Here is a 14712-nt window from a genome sequence, read left to right as displayed (position 1 = left end):
TACAGTTCCCCACCACCACCACCATATTACTCACCATCACCAAAGGTTGAGTACAAGTCTCCGCCACCACCATATGTTTACAGTTCCCCACCACCACCACCATATTATTCACCATCTCCTAAGGTTGTGTACAAATCTCCTCCACCACCATATGTTTACAGTTCTCCTCCACCACCATACTATTCACCTTCTCCAAAGGTACACTACAAGTCTCCTCCACCACCATATGTCTACAGTTCCCCACCACCACCGCCATATTACTCACCATCACCTAAGGTTGAATACAAGTCTCCTCCTCCACCATATGTCTACAGTTCTCCACCACCACCATATTATTCACCAACTCCTAAGGTTGTATACAAATTTCCTCCACCACCATATGTTTACAGTTCACCTCCACCACCATATTATTCACCTTCTCCGAAAGTACACTACAAGTCTCCTCCACCACCATATGTTTACAGTTCTCCACCACCACCATACCACTCACCTTCCCCTAAAGTACACTACAAATCTCCTCCACCACCATATGTCTACAGCTCTCCACCACCACCATACTACTCACCATCTCCTAAAGTTCACTACAAATCGCCACCACACCCACATGTGTGTGTATGTCCACCACCTCCTCCATGCTATTCCCCTTCACCAAAAATAATATACAAATCTCCTCCACCACCATATGTCTACAACTCTCCACCACCACCATACTATTCACCTTCTCCTAAGGTGTACTATAAGTCTCCACCACCACCATATGTTTACAGTTCTCCACCACCACCATACTACTCACCATCTCCTAAGGTAGAGTACAAGTCTCCTCCACCACCATATGTCTACAGCTCCCCACCACCACCATACTATTCACCATCTCCTAAAGTTGAATACAAATCTCCTCCACCACCGTACGTCTACAGCTCTCCTCCACCACCACCATACTACTCACCATCTCCTAAGGTAGAGTACAAGTCTCCTCCACCACCATATGTCTACAGCTCCCCACCACCACCATACTATTCACCATCTCCTAAAGTTGAATACAAATCTCCTCCACCACCGTACGTCTACAGCTCTCCTCCACCACCACCATACTACTCACCATCTCCTAAGGTAGAGTACAAGTCTCCTCCACCACCATATGCCTACAGTTCCCCACCACCACCTTATTATTCCCCTTCTCCAAAAGTTGAGTACAAATCTCCACCACCATCACCTTCGTATTACTGAAAATCAGTAAATGTGTTTCTTAAATAAATATCCAGTTTTATTTGAGTTTATGTTTCTTTTACTCTTTATCTAAAATGCAGTCAATTTCAGTTTTCCTGGGAATGTTGTTTACAATCCCTTCGTATGTTTTATGTTTTCCCTTTATTTGATTTTTGCAACGATCGCTTTGCGGTCTATTTGTAACCTTTTGCAAATTGTGTTATGTATTGTGTATTCTTGACATGGTACTTCTGGATACCTATATAATCCTATTAACATGAGTGTTGTGTATGAATTGCATACCTCAGTTACATGGTTTATTCAAAAATATTATTGTACACTTATTCTGAAACATGATTATGCGACAAAGTCCAGCGCCATAAAAATAAAGTTTATTTGCCAACGATTCTACTTCTAAATTGTGTAGCAAGATGTGAGAAGCGGGAGAGCTCTTTCAGTTTATATATCTTAATCATTGAATCAAGAAGGCCCCAATAACTAAAAATGATTAGATAAAGAGAAATATCTTTAGATGGCACTAAATTAATGTTTTGTTAAAAAATAGCACACACGATGAAAAATCATCGAAAACGGCATTAATTAAAAGTTAACAAAACAATATTTTAAATTTTATATTCATTAGAATTTAGGATTTAGTATTTATGAGGTGGGGGAGGTTAGAGTTTAAGATATAAAATAATTCAAATTTTTATTGATTAATAGATGGTATGTTGAAGATTTTTCTCTTATTTTGTGACAAAAACTAAAAAATACTATTTATGAGTTTTACCTTTACACAAATATCAAAATCAGATGACAAAACATTACAGAACTTGTTCTCATATACTTAAAGAATGATCATTTATACAAATTTAGGGCTTTCATAATATCAAAAACTGGGGTCAAGAAAACGACATATTTGAAGTATTTCTCAAAGAAAAAAAAAACATAATTGATGTACAATTAAGAAAATATTTCGCTAGATTGAATAAGTCTAACATTATAATAAACGTGTGAACTGATCAAGGCTAACGTTAATACTTCTGACTATGCATCGTCGAAAACCAAAATGTTGTATACAATAACAAACGTTTGAACAGTAACTTAACTTAGTATTTTCATTTGTCATACGACAAACTTGCATGTGTGTAATTGAAGAGATCACCACATAGTGGTCGATCTTTAGTAAATATCAAAACCTAATATTCACTGCATTTCACGTAAAGTAAGTAAACACACTAACTCAATGAACAAAATAATGCATCCATGAAATATAAAATTCTTCCTGAACTGCATGGATCACGGTAAGAAAACAGCTTGTTTCCTACGGACGATTTCGTCGGAAATCCTTCATAATAAGTCATTTCCGACGAATTTTTCGACGAACAAAATTGTCGATTTTATCTCGTCGAAAAAAAAAAACCGTCGGAATTTCCGACTCTGACGAAATTCTGAGGGACACATTTCGAACTAAATTCCAACAGAATTCTGACGAAATTTCAACGAACAAATTTTTGATGACATTTCGATGGAGATGTCGAAAATTTCGACGAAATTCCAACGATTCTATCCGTCGGAAATTTTGTAAATTATTATTTTTTAAATTAAAAAGTTTCATTTAAAAATAATATTTAAATTAATTGATGACTTAAAAACAAAACTCACATAGAATTTATAATAATTTTTTTTGGGTATAACTAAATAGAATAAAATAAATATTTTTAATATTGTAAAACTTTTATTATATAAAGAAAAAATTTTAAAATTAGAAAAACATTTTGGTAATATAATTATTTTTAAAATCGTTTAAAATAAACGTTTTTATAAAATTTTAAAACATAAAACGTTTTATAAATTGAAAATATTTTAAGATAAAGTAAAAACGTTTTTATAAATTTTAAAAAACTTTTTGTAATTGAAACCGTTTTCAAAAAATTGAAAAATGTTTTAATTAAATCTAAAAAGCAGAAATATTTTTATAAAATTAAAAAAAACAAATTAAAAAAAAACTTTTATAAAATTTTGAAAACATAAAAACGTTTTAGAAATTACAACAAACAAAATTATTTTTTTAATAAAAAACTTAAAAACGTTTTATAAAAGCTTAAAACATTTTTAAAAAATCATTAAAACATTTTAAAAACAACAACAAAAACCAAGCGATGACGGCCCAGTGGTCTTGAGGGAGCTTTGGCCCCAATACGGATCCGGGTTCGAATCCCGCTGGCCACCGTCGATTAAAATGGGGTGAAAAAGGCAGCCCTCGAGGATGCCTTCTGCGGAGGTGTACTTAGACGCTAGTCGGGTTCCCTCCGGAGTGTCTGGATTACCTGGATTATCAAAAAAAAAAAATTTATAAAACATTAAAAACATAAAACAGGTTTTGATATCCTAAATCTAACATGTAAAATCCAACATTCCAATCCCTAAAATACATCAATTCTAACCTAACACATATACAAACTAACATATATGATTATTGAGAGGTTAATAAATGACTAAATGATTTAAGGGGAGTTTTGAAGAAGGATTCATGACTGTTCTTTAGCTGTTCTTCGACTGAAAGAGAGAGAATAGATAGAGCTTAGAGAAAGAGAGAGTTGAGATGAAGAAGAAGAGTTTTTTCTGTTTTTATGTTAAAAATTATGATGGATTGAGTTCGTCGGAAATACGTCGGAATTTTTTTATTTTGGCGCTTCAAAAAAAATTAGGCGTTTTTTCAAAATTAGGCGTTTTTTTTCTCAGACAAATTTCAATTTCCGACGAATTTGGTCGGAATATACCATATTCGTCGGAATATACCATATTCGTCGGAAATTTTTTGGAAATATATTAGTCAGAAATTCGTCAGAAATTTTCGACGAATTTTCGAGGAATTATGTATTGGAGTTTTGAAGGTACATTGTCTTTGTCTAAAAATAGTTCTATCAATCTGATCATTGTAAGGTTTGTCCATTAGCTAAAAAAAACGACTACCATTTGTTTCAAATAATCATTTGTCTTCATCACCATTCGAATTGGTTCATTTAGATACATGGGGTCCGTTTAAAGTTGAGTCCGTTGAAGGGTTTAGATACTTCTTAACAATTATTGATGATTGTACTCGTGTTACATGGCTTTACATGTTAAGAAATAAAAGTGATGCTTCAAATGTCTTTCCTGCTTTTATTCAACATGTTAAGACTCAATATAATTCGAATATTAAAATTCCCCAGAGCTTGCTTTCCCTTCTCTCATTCAGAAACATGGTATTGTTCATCAGTTTTCTTGTGCATACACACCACATCAAAACTTTGTGATTGAGCGCAAACATCATCATTTGTTGAACGTTTCTTGAGCTTTAATGTTTTAATCAAATGTTCATTTGACATATTGGAGTGATTGCATATATACTGCTGTCTTTTTGATTAATAGAACTCCATCTCTTTTGTTAAATAACAAGTCACCATATGAATGACTTACTAAGAACTTATAGCTTTCTTAGGTCTTTTGGTGTCTTTGTTATGTTTCAACTTTGCTTCAAGACAGACACAAGTTTAGTCCACATGCAGATAAATGTGTTTTACTTGGTTATAGTCTTGGTGTCAAAAGTTATAAGGTTCTTCATTTACTAATGAGGCTTCAATCACTCGAAACATTGTCTTTCATGAGAATGTGTTTCCGTTTCTGAGTCAGAAACCATGTTCATCTTTAGTTCTTTGGATATATTTCATAAAACCATTTTGCCAATGTCCACTCTTGTTGCTTTAGATTAATTTGCATCTGATGCATCTATTCATGCTCATGTACATGTCTCTAATGCCCCATCTACATCACATGAGACTGTTTCTCCGAGTACCGGACAGATTCGCTTGTTTAATGCCAGACCGTAACAAACTGCTAAAGCCCCAGGTTATTTGTCTCAGTACCACTCTTCTTTAGTTGTTTCCCCACTTCTTACAAATCCTTTATACCCACTTTCATCTGTTGATACCTTTTCAAATTTCTCTCCATTATATCAATCATATGTTTGCTCTTACTCTCTTGAAACTGAACCCACTACTTCCAAACAAGCAAGGCTATCACTTCAATTTAGAAAGGCTACAAATGATGAACTTCACGCTATGGAGGATTATAGAATATGGACTGTTGTGTCTCTTCCACCAGGCAGTCATAGGATGTAAATGGGTGTTTACGATCAAATATAGAGCAGATGGTACTGTGGAGAGATATAAATCTCGCTTGGTTGCTAAGGTTTTACTCACCAAGAGGGTGTTGACTTCACAGATACATTTTCCCTTGTTGCAAAGCTTGCCAGTGTAAAGTTAATTTTTAGTCTTGCAGTTATTAAGGGATGGAACATGACGCAAATGGATGTATTAAATATGTTTCTCCATAGTGACTTGGATGAAGAAATATACATTTCTCTTCCTCAAAGATATACACCTGCCTCTGGCACTCTTCCTCCAAATCCGGTTTGCAAGCTTAACAAGTCCATCTATGACTTGAAACAAGCCTCACGCCAATGGTATCAATGTCTCTCAATTGTTCTTGTCATGGCTGGATTCACTCAATCACCGGCTGACAATACTTTGTTCATCAAACAAGATGGTTCCGAGTTTACTGTTATTTTGATCTATGTTGATGACATAATGATCGTTAGTAACAATGAATTCAAGGTTCAACATTTGAAGGATACTCTTAATGCAAATTTCAAGATTAAAGACATTGGTGATTTGCGATTCTTTCTTGGATTGGACATTGCACGATCCTCTACTAGAATCTTTCTTTGTCAAAGGAAGTATATATGCGTTGCAGCTTCTTGCAGACACTGGTTTGTTAGCTTCAAAGCCTGCTTTGGTTCCTATGGATCCATTGGTTAAACTCAGTAGGGATTCTGATCAGCCTCTGCTTGATCCTTCTCCGTATCGTGCTCTTGTTGGTCGGCTTCTTTATTTGACGATCACACGTCCTTACATCACCTTCTCGGTGCATTATCTGAGTCAGTTTATGGCCGCTCCAACCGATGTTCAGTTGACTGCAGCACATTGTATTCTCAGATACATAAAGAATAACCCTGGTCAAGGTATGTTCTACTCGCCAACCTCTGATGTTTGCCTCAATGTGTTTGTAGACTATAACTGGGCAACTTGACCTGATAGCGTTCGTTCTATATCGGGATATTGTGTTTATCTCGGGAACTCTCTCATCACTTGGAATTCCAAGAAACAAGACGTTGTAAGTCGAAGAAGTACATAGGCTGAATATAGGAGTATGGCTCAAGCTACATGGTAGTTTCTTTGGCTTCAACATCTTCTTACTAGCCTTCATATCATGGTATACATACAGGTGCTAAACTCTTCTGTGAAAAAATATGCAATGCACATTGCTACTAATCCGATTTTCCACGAGAGAACCAAGCATGTGGAAATAGATTGTCATACCGTGAGAGATCAAGTCAAGAATGGATTCATCAAGCTCATGCACGTAGCCAGCGCAAACCAGCATGGTGATATCTTGACGAAGCCCCTTCATCCAAGATCATTTCACTCCATCCTCAACCGCATGTTTATATTAACTCTCTTCATTCCGAATCCATCTTCCATTTCATCGATTTGAGGGGGTGTATTGTGATATAGATATCTGGTATAGTTGGTTAAGATGTAGATACATGATTGTACCAATGGTCTAAATCTCCTTTAGCTTAGATCGTTGACTATATATACATTATGTAACCATTTTCATTATGAAGAAGATATATTTTCATTTATTTTAATACATATTTTTGGGTCCTGGTAGAATGTCCATACTTAACTAAAATCATATAGTCTGAAACAAATGATTACAAAGAGAAAAAAGAATATAGGTGCTGATTGGTTCGACTGTGGCTTTAAAAATTTAGCTGTAGATGATTAGCTGTAGATAAATCGGTTGTAGCTGTAAGCTCAGATATTTTAAAATAAAATATATGAAATATGTGTTGTATATATAAAATTATTATTTTATATCAATTAAAATAATTTGTATTAATATTTTTTAATAAATTATCAAAATTTATTGTAATTTAAAATGTGATATGTAAATAATATTTATATTATTTAAATATCTTAATAATTTAAAAACACTCAAATTCAAAATTAAAATATTTATAAAAGTTTTTATTATGATTATATAATTTATTTGATATTATAGATTTTTTTTTTCATTTGCAGATTCTACAGCCTATAAAAAGAAGATGTAGGGTTTTTGCCTAAACTACATAAGAAAAAGTTTTGTTTTATTTTTTTTGTTGTAGCTTTAAAAATAAAGCTAAAGCATGATTGGTAAAACTAAATAAAAACTTGATGTAGACTTTAATTTTTAAAAGTAAAGCTACAACATGATTGGTAAAATTTAGTGATTTAAAAATAAATAAAGCTAAAGTATAGAGATAAAGACCAACCAATCACCCCATAATAAACCAGGACTCTCCAACTTATAATGGTCGCAATTCCTATATTTCAGTTATTACGTCAAACTATTATTTTGTAAAATAAACGTACAGTCGGAAGAAATATTTACCGTAAATCTAGCTTTCTTTAAAAAATTATCATACATAGGTTACATAGCTTCCAAATTATCGAATTAGAGTGGTGTGTGACAGACGACAAACTGGTCACAGCCGCATAAACTTCCGATCTACCTTCCTTTTTGTATGCATTGTCAATGCATTTGGTCTGTCTATTGTATTCTAATCTCAAATTATGGCTTTACCTGCCAACAGAGCCGGGCTTGTGCCAAATATCACGAAACATTTGTATGGGCCCCCAGGGGCCCCACTTCCAATTTTTTTTTCTTTTTCAGGTATGTAATGTTAATAATGAGTTGATTACATAGAAATGGAATCAATAGTAGACACTTCCCATTTGTGAGATATTTTTTGGTAGGGCCAAATAGTTGGTTTGTCAAAATTATCCTTGAGAGAAATAGAATCAATAGTATTCTGTTGGAAGGAACCGAGAGTTGGATTAAAAAAGTTTTTTCTCTCTCTCCTATAATATAATAAATTTTTCTACTCGTTTCTCACAAAAAGAAAGTTATTCCTCACAACATGTTTTATTTCGCATTATTTCATATTAAAATTTATAATTATAAATATATAATGTACAAAATAAATTATAACTTTTTTTCTTCTATATTTCGAGATCCATATTATATATGTTTTGATATTAATTGGATTTTCAAAACGAATTATGTGGACACAACTATTGTGGACGGATAAGTCGAACATACGTCGCTAATGTAATTATGAATAAATTTCTGTTTGTCGTTTACATATGGATGTGTTTACATTTTCTCTGCATATCTATCCACAAATTATCTATCCACGACTCGTTTACGTATTGTCCATCCACGAGTCGTCCATCCACAACTTGCATCATCCATCCATCTATAACCAACATTTTCTTCTTCTCTTTACTCCAGCACCTCTTCATTTTCCTCTTCTCCAAAGACAAATCCATAGGTTTTGATTTGTGCTAATCTCCAAAATTGTAAACCAGATTATAAACAAATCCAGCAATTCCGGCGATGTTTCTCATGGTTTTGACGAAGCTTCTCATGGTGATTACAGCTACGCCCGAGCTCTGTTTGAGGTGTGGTTGGTGGCTATGGATTCGTTTTGTGGAGAGGAACATGGTTATGGTTTCATATTTTTGATAAAATAAACGAGCTAAGAGATCGAGTCAAAATTCTATCCGAAAATGGAGAAAAGTGATTTAAGTGAAGTTTCTCACAACACTTATAGACGTGTCCAAGCTCTGTTTGAAGCGTGGCAGAAGCTACGGCTTCGTTTTGTCGAGAGGCTCAGTGGTCTCAGGTTTTTAATACGATCAACCAGCTAAAAAATCAAATCAAAAGAGATAAATCTGAGAAAAATAAATATGAGATTGGAAAGAAAGATAGATTTTTGGAGTTTATGGGTGATAATTATTTTAAAACTGGAAACATGAGAGAGAAAACACAAATGATGCGTGGTGGAAATGACTTTGTTTAGTTAAAACAAAATAAAAATATATCCTCAACTAAATAAAAAGGTAGAATAGACAAAACATATAAAGAATGTGTGTAACATGCAAGATGTGTCTTTAGATGCAATTATAAATTCAAAATGTGTGAAATTTTTCGTTAATATATGTAATCTTAGGTGCAAAGGCAAATTGAAAAAGCAGGAATATTTATTTTTCAGAATCAAAGAACTGTTGTTGTGTTTTTTTAGAACTATTGTACTGTATTTTGAAGATACATTATGTTTAGATTGTTCTTCTTTTTTTCTTGTTCTATAGTTTTTACGGTGTTGGTTTTTATTATCAAAACTAAGTTTATCTTTATTTTGAATAATGCTCCGAAAATCTCAGGTCCGCCTGCCAAAAACCTAATGTTTAACATCTAGGTGATTGTTAAACGAATTCATTAACATAAATAAAGTTGTATTTCATCTAGAATTATATCACTGTATGATATAATTCTATAACATCACTGATGATGATGATATACGTCGCTAAATCGTTTAGAATTAACCAACCACATGTGCACTACCAATCATAATAATCAAAACCCCAAGTAATTGCAAAATTGCAAAGGTTTATAACTAACCGACCGGTCTACCAGTGGTTAAACCAAAACATCATCTTTATATTAACAAAAATATTCCGTTCGACGTCGTCGTCGTCGTCGTCTTCTCACCACCAATCCCAAAAGAAACCCTAACCGTCTCGATTTCCTCTGCTACTACGCTACAATGGACTCTCACTCTTCACACCTCAACGCAGCCAATCGTTCTCGCAACTCTCAAACTCCCTCCCCTTCCCACTCCGCCTCCGCCTCCGCCTCCGTCTCATCTTCCCTCCACAAACGCAAACTCGCCGCCACAACCGCAGCAAACGCTGCCGCGTCTGAAGACCACCCCCCTCCCTCCGCTTCCTTCCCTCCTTCCTCCAACGACGACCTCGAGAGCATCTCCGCTCGGGGAGCCAATTCCGAGTCAGACCCCGAGGAATCAGAGGACGCCGTCGTGGACGACGACGAGGAAGACTTCGCTCCCGAACCTGATCAGGACTCTTCGATCCGCACATTCACCGCCGCTAGGCTCGATCCAAGCTCAGGAGCCAACGGTTCGAGTCGGAACACTAAGATTAAGACGGAGATCTCGACGGTGAAGCTTGAGGCTGGGACTGGGACAGCTGGCGTGAGCTCGGTATCGGGGATTGTGCCCAAGGATGAGTCAGCTAAGATATCGACGGATGATGATGTACAGAACTGCGGGGCGTACATTGCAAGAGAAGAGGCTTTGAGAAGAGAGGTGTAGCTTTTATCACTTTATGCTTTTATCATTGTTTTATAGTAAAGTTTTTTTTTTTAACTTTGGCCATATCTGTGTTTAGGAAGCAGCTAATCGGCTCAAGTTTGTATGTTACTCTAATGATTGCGTTGATGAGCATATGATGTGGTATCTTCCTTCTCTCAATCCCTTACAGAAATTTAAGAATCTATTTCAGAGGATTTTGTCTGAATGATTTTGTTCCAGCTTGATTGGGTTGAAGAACATATTTGCAAGACAGCTACCTAATATGCCAAAGGAGTACATTGTTCGCCTTCTCATGGATAGGTATAAAGAAGTTTTCTTTTGCTTTAGTTCTTGCAAGAGCTATTCCTTGTTGTAACTTGTAAGCAATCTGATATCTGCAACTTATGCTGTTTACACAGGAAACATAAGTCTGTCATGGTCGTAAGACCTCCGGCAGGTGGTAATGGTATCACTCATGTTGTTGGTGGTATCACGTATCGTCCATATCACAGGTAAGGCCAACTTCGCGTTACTATTCTCAACATTCTTACAGTTACAACAATGATTCTCTTATTAGTTAAGATATTCCTTGGAACTATTCAATACGCTCCTCACTCAAGACTGAAAGCAAGTAGTATATTGACTTAGTAGTTTCTTATTTTTTAATGTGTGTTGCTCTTCTAATCAAGTCTTCTGTAAATGTATAATGTGTGTTGTTGATAATAAAGAAGATATATAATTTCATAAGTAGCGTCATTACAGTCTTGGCATGCTTATTAACTTCACTGTTTTAACTGGGGGATTCAGTCAGAGGTTTGGAGAAATAGCATTTTGTGCAATCACCGCAGATGAACAAGTTAAAGGTTACGGTACCAGATTGATGAACCACTTGAAAGAACATGCACGCAATGTCGATGGATTGACGCATTTTCTTACTTATGCTGACAACAATGCTGTTGGTTATTTTGTCAAGCAGGTTGGTCTATTTTCATATTCTCTGCAATATTTGACTCTGCTCTTTTTCAGTTTTTTTTTAATTTTCCTGTAATATTTGGTTGTTTAGTTGTATTTGTTAGCTCATCCAGAGCTCTGAGCCGCTCTGTATACACTCTCATTAGGGGTTCTATTTACAAAATATTCCTGTTGTTAAAACAACTTCTCTAAATCTTTTGTCTTAGTTCGTCTTTATTGTCATCTGCTTTAGATAAACATTTATTCTCATTCGTATCTCTTCAAAAACAATGTTTCCACTGTTTGCATGCTTAATTTTTGTGTGCACAATCATATGATGATTTAGGGTTTCTACTAACAAAATGTTCCTTTTGGTAGAACAACTTCTCTGCTTCTGTCTTAGTTCGTCTTTATTAACATCTGGTTTAGATAGACATTTATTATCATTTGTATTCTCTTTAAAAAATTATGTTTCCACTCTTTGCTATCTAGTCTACTCTCCCTGGGGCACTAAAGTTCTGTAGTTTCGCCTTTTCTTATAGTTGTTCACTAATTTAATATGTTCCGTCTATTTTTCTTGTGCAGGGTTTTACTAAAGAGATTTACTTGGAGAAAGATGTATGGCATGGGTATGTAAGCAATGTTCAAACTGCTCATTGCCGTACTCAACATCTGTGCTTTTTATGATTGATATCTGAATGGAATATTTGTGGTCTCAGTTAAACTAACAAACCTCAGAATAAAATCATTCTATTTCCTTGCTGATCATTGCTTATCAGAGAGATGCCGAAACCAGAATTTGGCTTTACATTCTTGTCTACATCTTTTAACCTACTCTTGCAAATAAAAAGCTTTGTATTTTCCCAGGTTCATTAAAGACTATGATGGTGGCCTCCTTATGGAATGCAAAATTGATCCAAAGCTTCCATATACAAATTTGTCAAAGATGATTCGTCAGCAAAGAAAAGTAAGCCATGAATATACTTCACCTCTGATGAAATCATTTCTTGAGCCTTCAAGTTGGTGATTAAACCCTCAAGTCCATCAGATTCTGATCCCCGTTGTGCTATTTATAATGCCAGGCAATTGATGAAAGGATAAGAGAGTTATCGAACTGTCAGAATGTGTATCAAGTAGCTGAATTTCAAAAGGTAAACATCAAAAGTTGCGTGTCTTTTGTTACTATTACTGCATGTCACAGCAAAAGAAGAAAAAAAACATGTTTCTAATAGTATAATAAATGTGATAATTTCTGCAGAAAGAAGGTGGAAGTCCTAAAAAGATCAGAGTTGAGGATATTCCTGGCTTAAGTAAGTCATGATTCTACTCCATGGTCTTACTGCAGTTTGTGCTAGTGGCTGCATTGGTTAGCTATGAAGTTTGGGTTAATATGTAATACTGAAATTTTGCTTTAAGAAAATAGATTTGTCTCCCTTGAATTTGCTTCTTAGGGTTAATATAGCTTCCTGAATTGGCAATAAAAATGCGAAGGTTTTAATCTGTAAGAGTTTTATTCAATGTGGTCGGTGTGTAAATATAGTTTAGTATGCTGATACTAGAATTTTGAAAAATTTTACAGGGGACGCAGGTTGGACCCCAGATCAGTGGGGGCACACGCGTTACAAATTATTCAGTGGTTCTGGAGATAGTGTAACAAAGCAAAAGCAGTTGAACGCACTTATTCGCGTGCTTCTGAAGGTTGTTATAAGTCTTCTTCACTTAAATGCTTTATACGTTATTGCAGTTACATGCTCTTTAGTTTGACAAGCTGAAGTAACTGGCAACAGACAATGCAAGACCATTCTGATGCTTGGCCTTTTAAAGAGCCAGTTGATCCACTCGATGTTCCTGATTACTATGAAATCATTAAAGATCCCATTGGTAAGAATACAGTTGGGTTGAACACTGAATTATTTTGTTATCCGTTTGTTGTTGTTCCTTGAAAGCATTATAGTCTCTACAAAGAAATTTAATCGCTGACGAATGAATGCAACTTAATCAAAAGATGGTTTCTTTATATAGGAGAACGACCTATTGTTTGTTCTGTTAGTTTAAATAGATTTGATTGAAATTATTTGTTAATAAGGTAACTGCTCGTTTAAGTACAAATATGTTATAAACTTTGGTATGAACACAGATCTGAAGACAATTGGGAAGAGAGTAGAGTCAGAACAGTACTACGTGACGCTTGACATGTTTGTGGCTGATGCGAGGAGGATGTTTAACAATTGTAGAACTTACAACTCCCCAGATACCATTTACTACAAATGTGCAACCAGGTATTAACTTCTCTTTATTTCTCCCTTTCAGTTCCTCTATTATGAAAAGAAAGTGATTTTAATCTGTTGTTTTCTCTTGAAAAGGTTGGAAACACACTTTCATAGCAAAGTACAAGCAGCTCTACAGTCCGGTGCTAAATCTCAATAGAGGTAGAAGCTATATTGTGCTAATTGTGTTAACATTTCTGAGATGCTCTCGTTGGGACTGAGATATTTATCTCATCTCAAAAAGCAAGTGTAATATATTATTTATTAGGTCGACTTGATCGTGGAGCGTGTATGATGTATATTTGCATATGAATATATGTTTAGGAGTAGTAACATGATTAGACCCTTTGAGTATGTTTGAACAAGTCTGAGACCACTCACGCCACGTTTCTCATGTTTTCCATTAGGTCCGTGCATCCAATCATTTGATTTTTGCTTTTTAATCATGAATATCACTTCATCGTCCTCTATATATGATATGGTATTTGTTCTGGTTAGGTAACCTTTCCCTCTACCACCGTTTTCCTTAAATTTCAGGTTATTATGAGCAAGAAATAATCGCCAAATTACAAAACAAACCTGAGCTTAAACCAACAACAAGAGTCCTATGTTGTTTATATTGCTACCGACTCGCTCTAATTCTAGTAGACACTAACTAGTCCAGATACATGTAAATTACACACATCTAAACCTTTAATAAGTTCAAACGTGGAAGTTATATGATGTCTTCACAACTAGTGTGTGTTTCTTTTGTTTAATACTGTTACAACTCTGTTTTTGTGTTGTCAATCTCAACATCTGCTGCGTTAAAAACGTTTAGCTTTGGACTACCACAAAGCAGGCAGTTAAAATTAACATTCTTCCAATTAGTTCCAATCATATATAAATGGGTTACATTACCCTTACAGTAACAACGTACCTAGAAGTCGCCCAGTAAATTACAAATAAAAATAGGAAGATAAAAGAGTTTTTCAAAAATCGCAA

The 14712-nt window shown here is 35.0% G+C and overlaps 2 protein-coding genes across 2 annotated transcripts in view; both read left to right on the top strand.

Annotated features, from left to right (window-relative positions):
* The window catches only part of LOC106340838 (extensin-2-like), a 3076-nt gene extending 1589 nt beyond the window's left edge, over positions 1-1487 (top strand). Inside the window, exon 2 of the mRNA XM_013779672.1 lies at positions 1-1487. Within this exon, the coding sequence (XP_013635126.1) occupies positions 1-1227 (1227 nt within the window). The 3' untranslated portion in view covers positions 1228-1487.
* An 8477-nt stretch (positions 1488-9964) lies between these two features.
* On the top strand, positions 9965-14129 carry LOC106336865 (histone acetyltransferase GCN5). Its single transcript, XM_013775827.1, has 13 exons — positions 9965-10525; positions 10608-10672; positions 10751-10831; positions 10930-11022; positions 11318-11486; positions 12047-12090; positions 12329-12428; positions 12544-12612; positions 12720-12771; positions 13041-13159; positions 13249-13342; positions 13599-13740; positions 13825-14129. Exons 1-13 carry the CDS (start codon positions 9965-9967, stop codon positions 13886-13888), a joined length of 1653 nt encoding a protein of 550 aa, XP_013631281.1. The 3' UTR covers positions 13889-14129.
* The last annotated feature ends 583 nt before the right edge of the window (positions 14130-14712 follow it).

The sequence above is a fragment of the Brassica oleracea genome, chromosome C4 (genome assembly GCF_000695525.1).
Source record: "Brassica oleracea var. oleracea cultivar TO1000 chromosome C4, BOL, whole genome shotgun sequence".
Classification (NCBI taxonomy): Eukaryota; Viridiplantae; Streptophyta; class Magnoliopsida; order Brassicales; family Brassicaceae; genus Brassica; species Brassica oleracea.
This window is presented reverse-complemented; position numbering and strand designations above follow the sequence as displayed.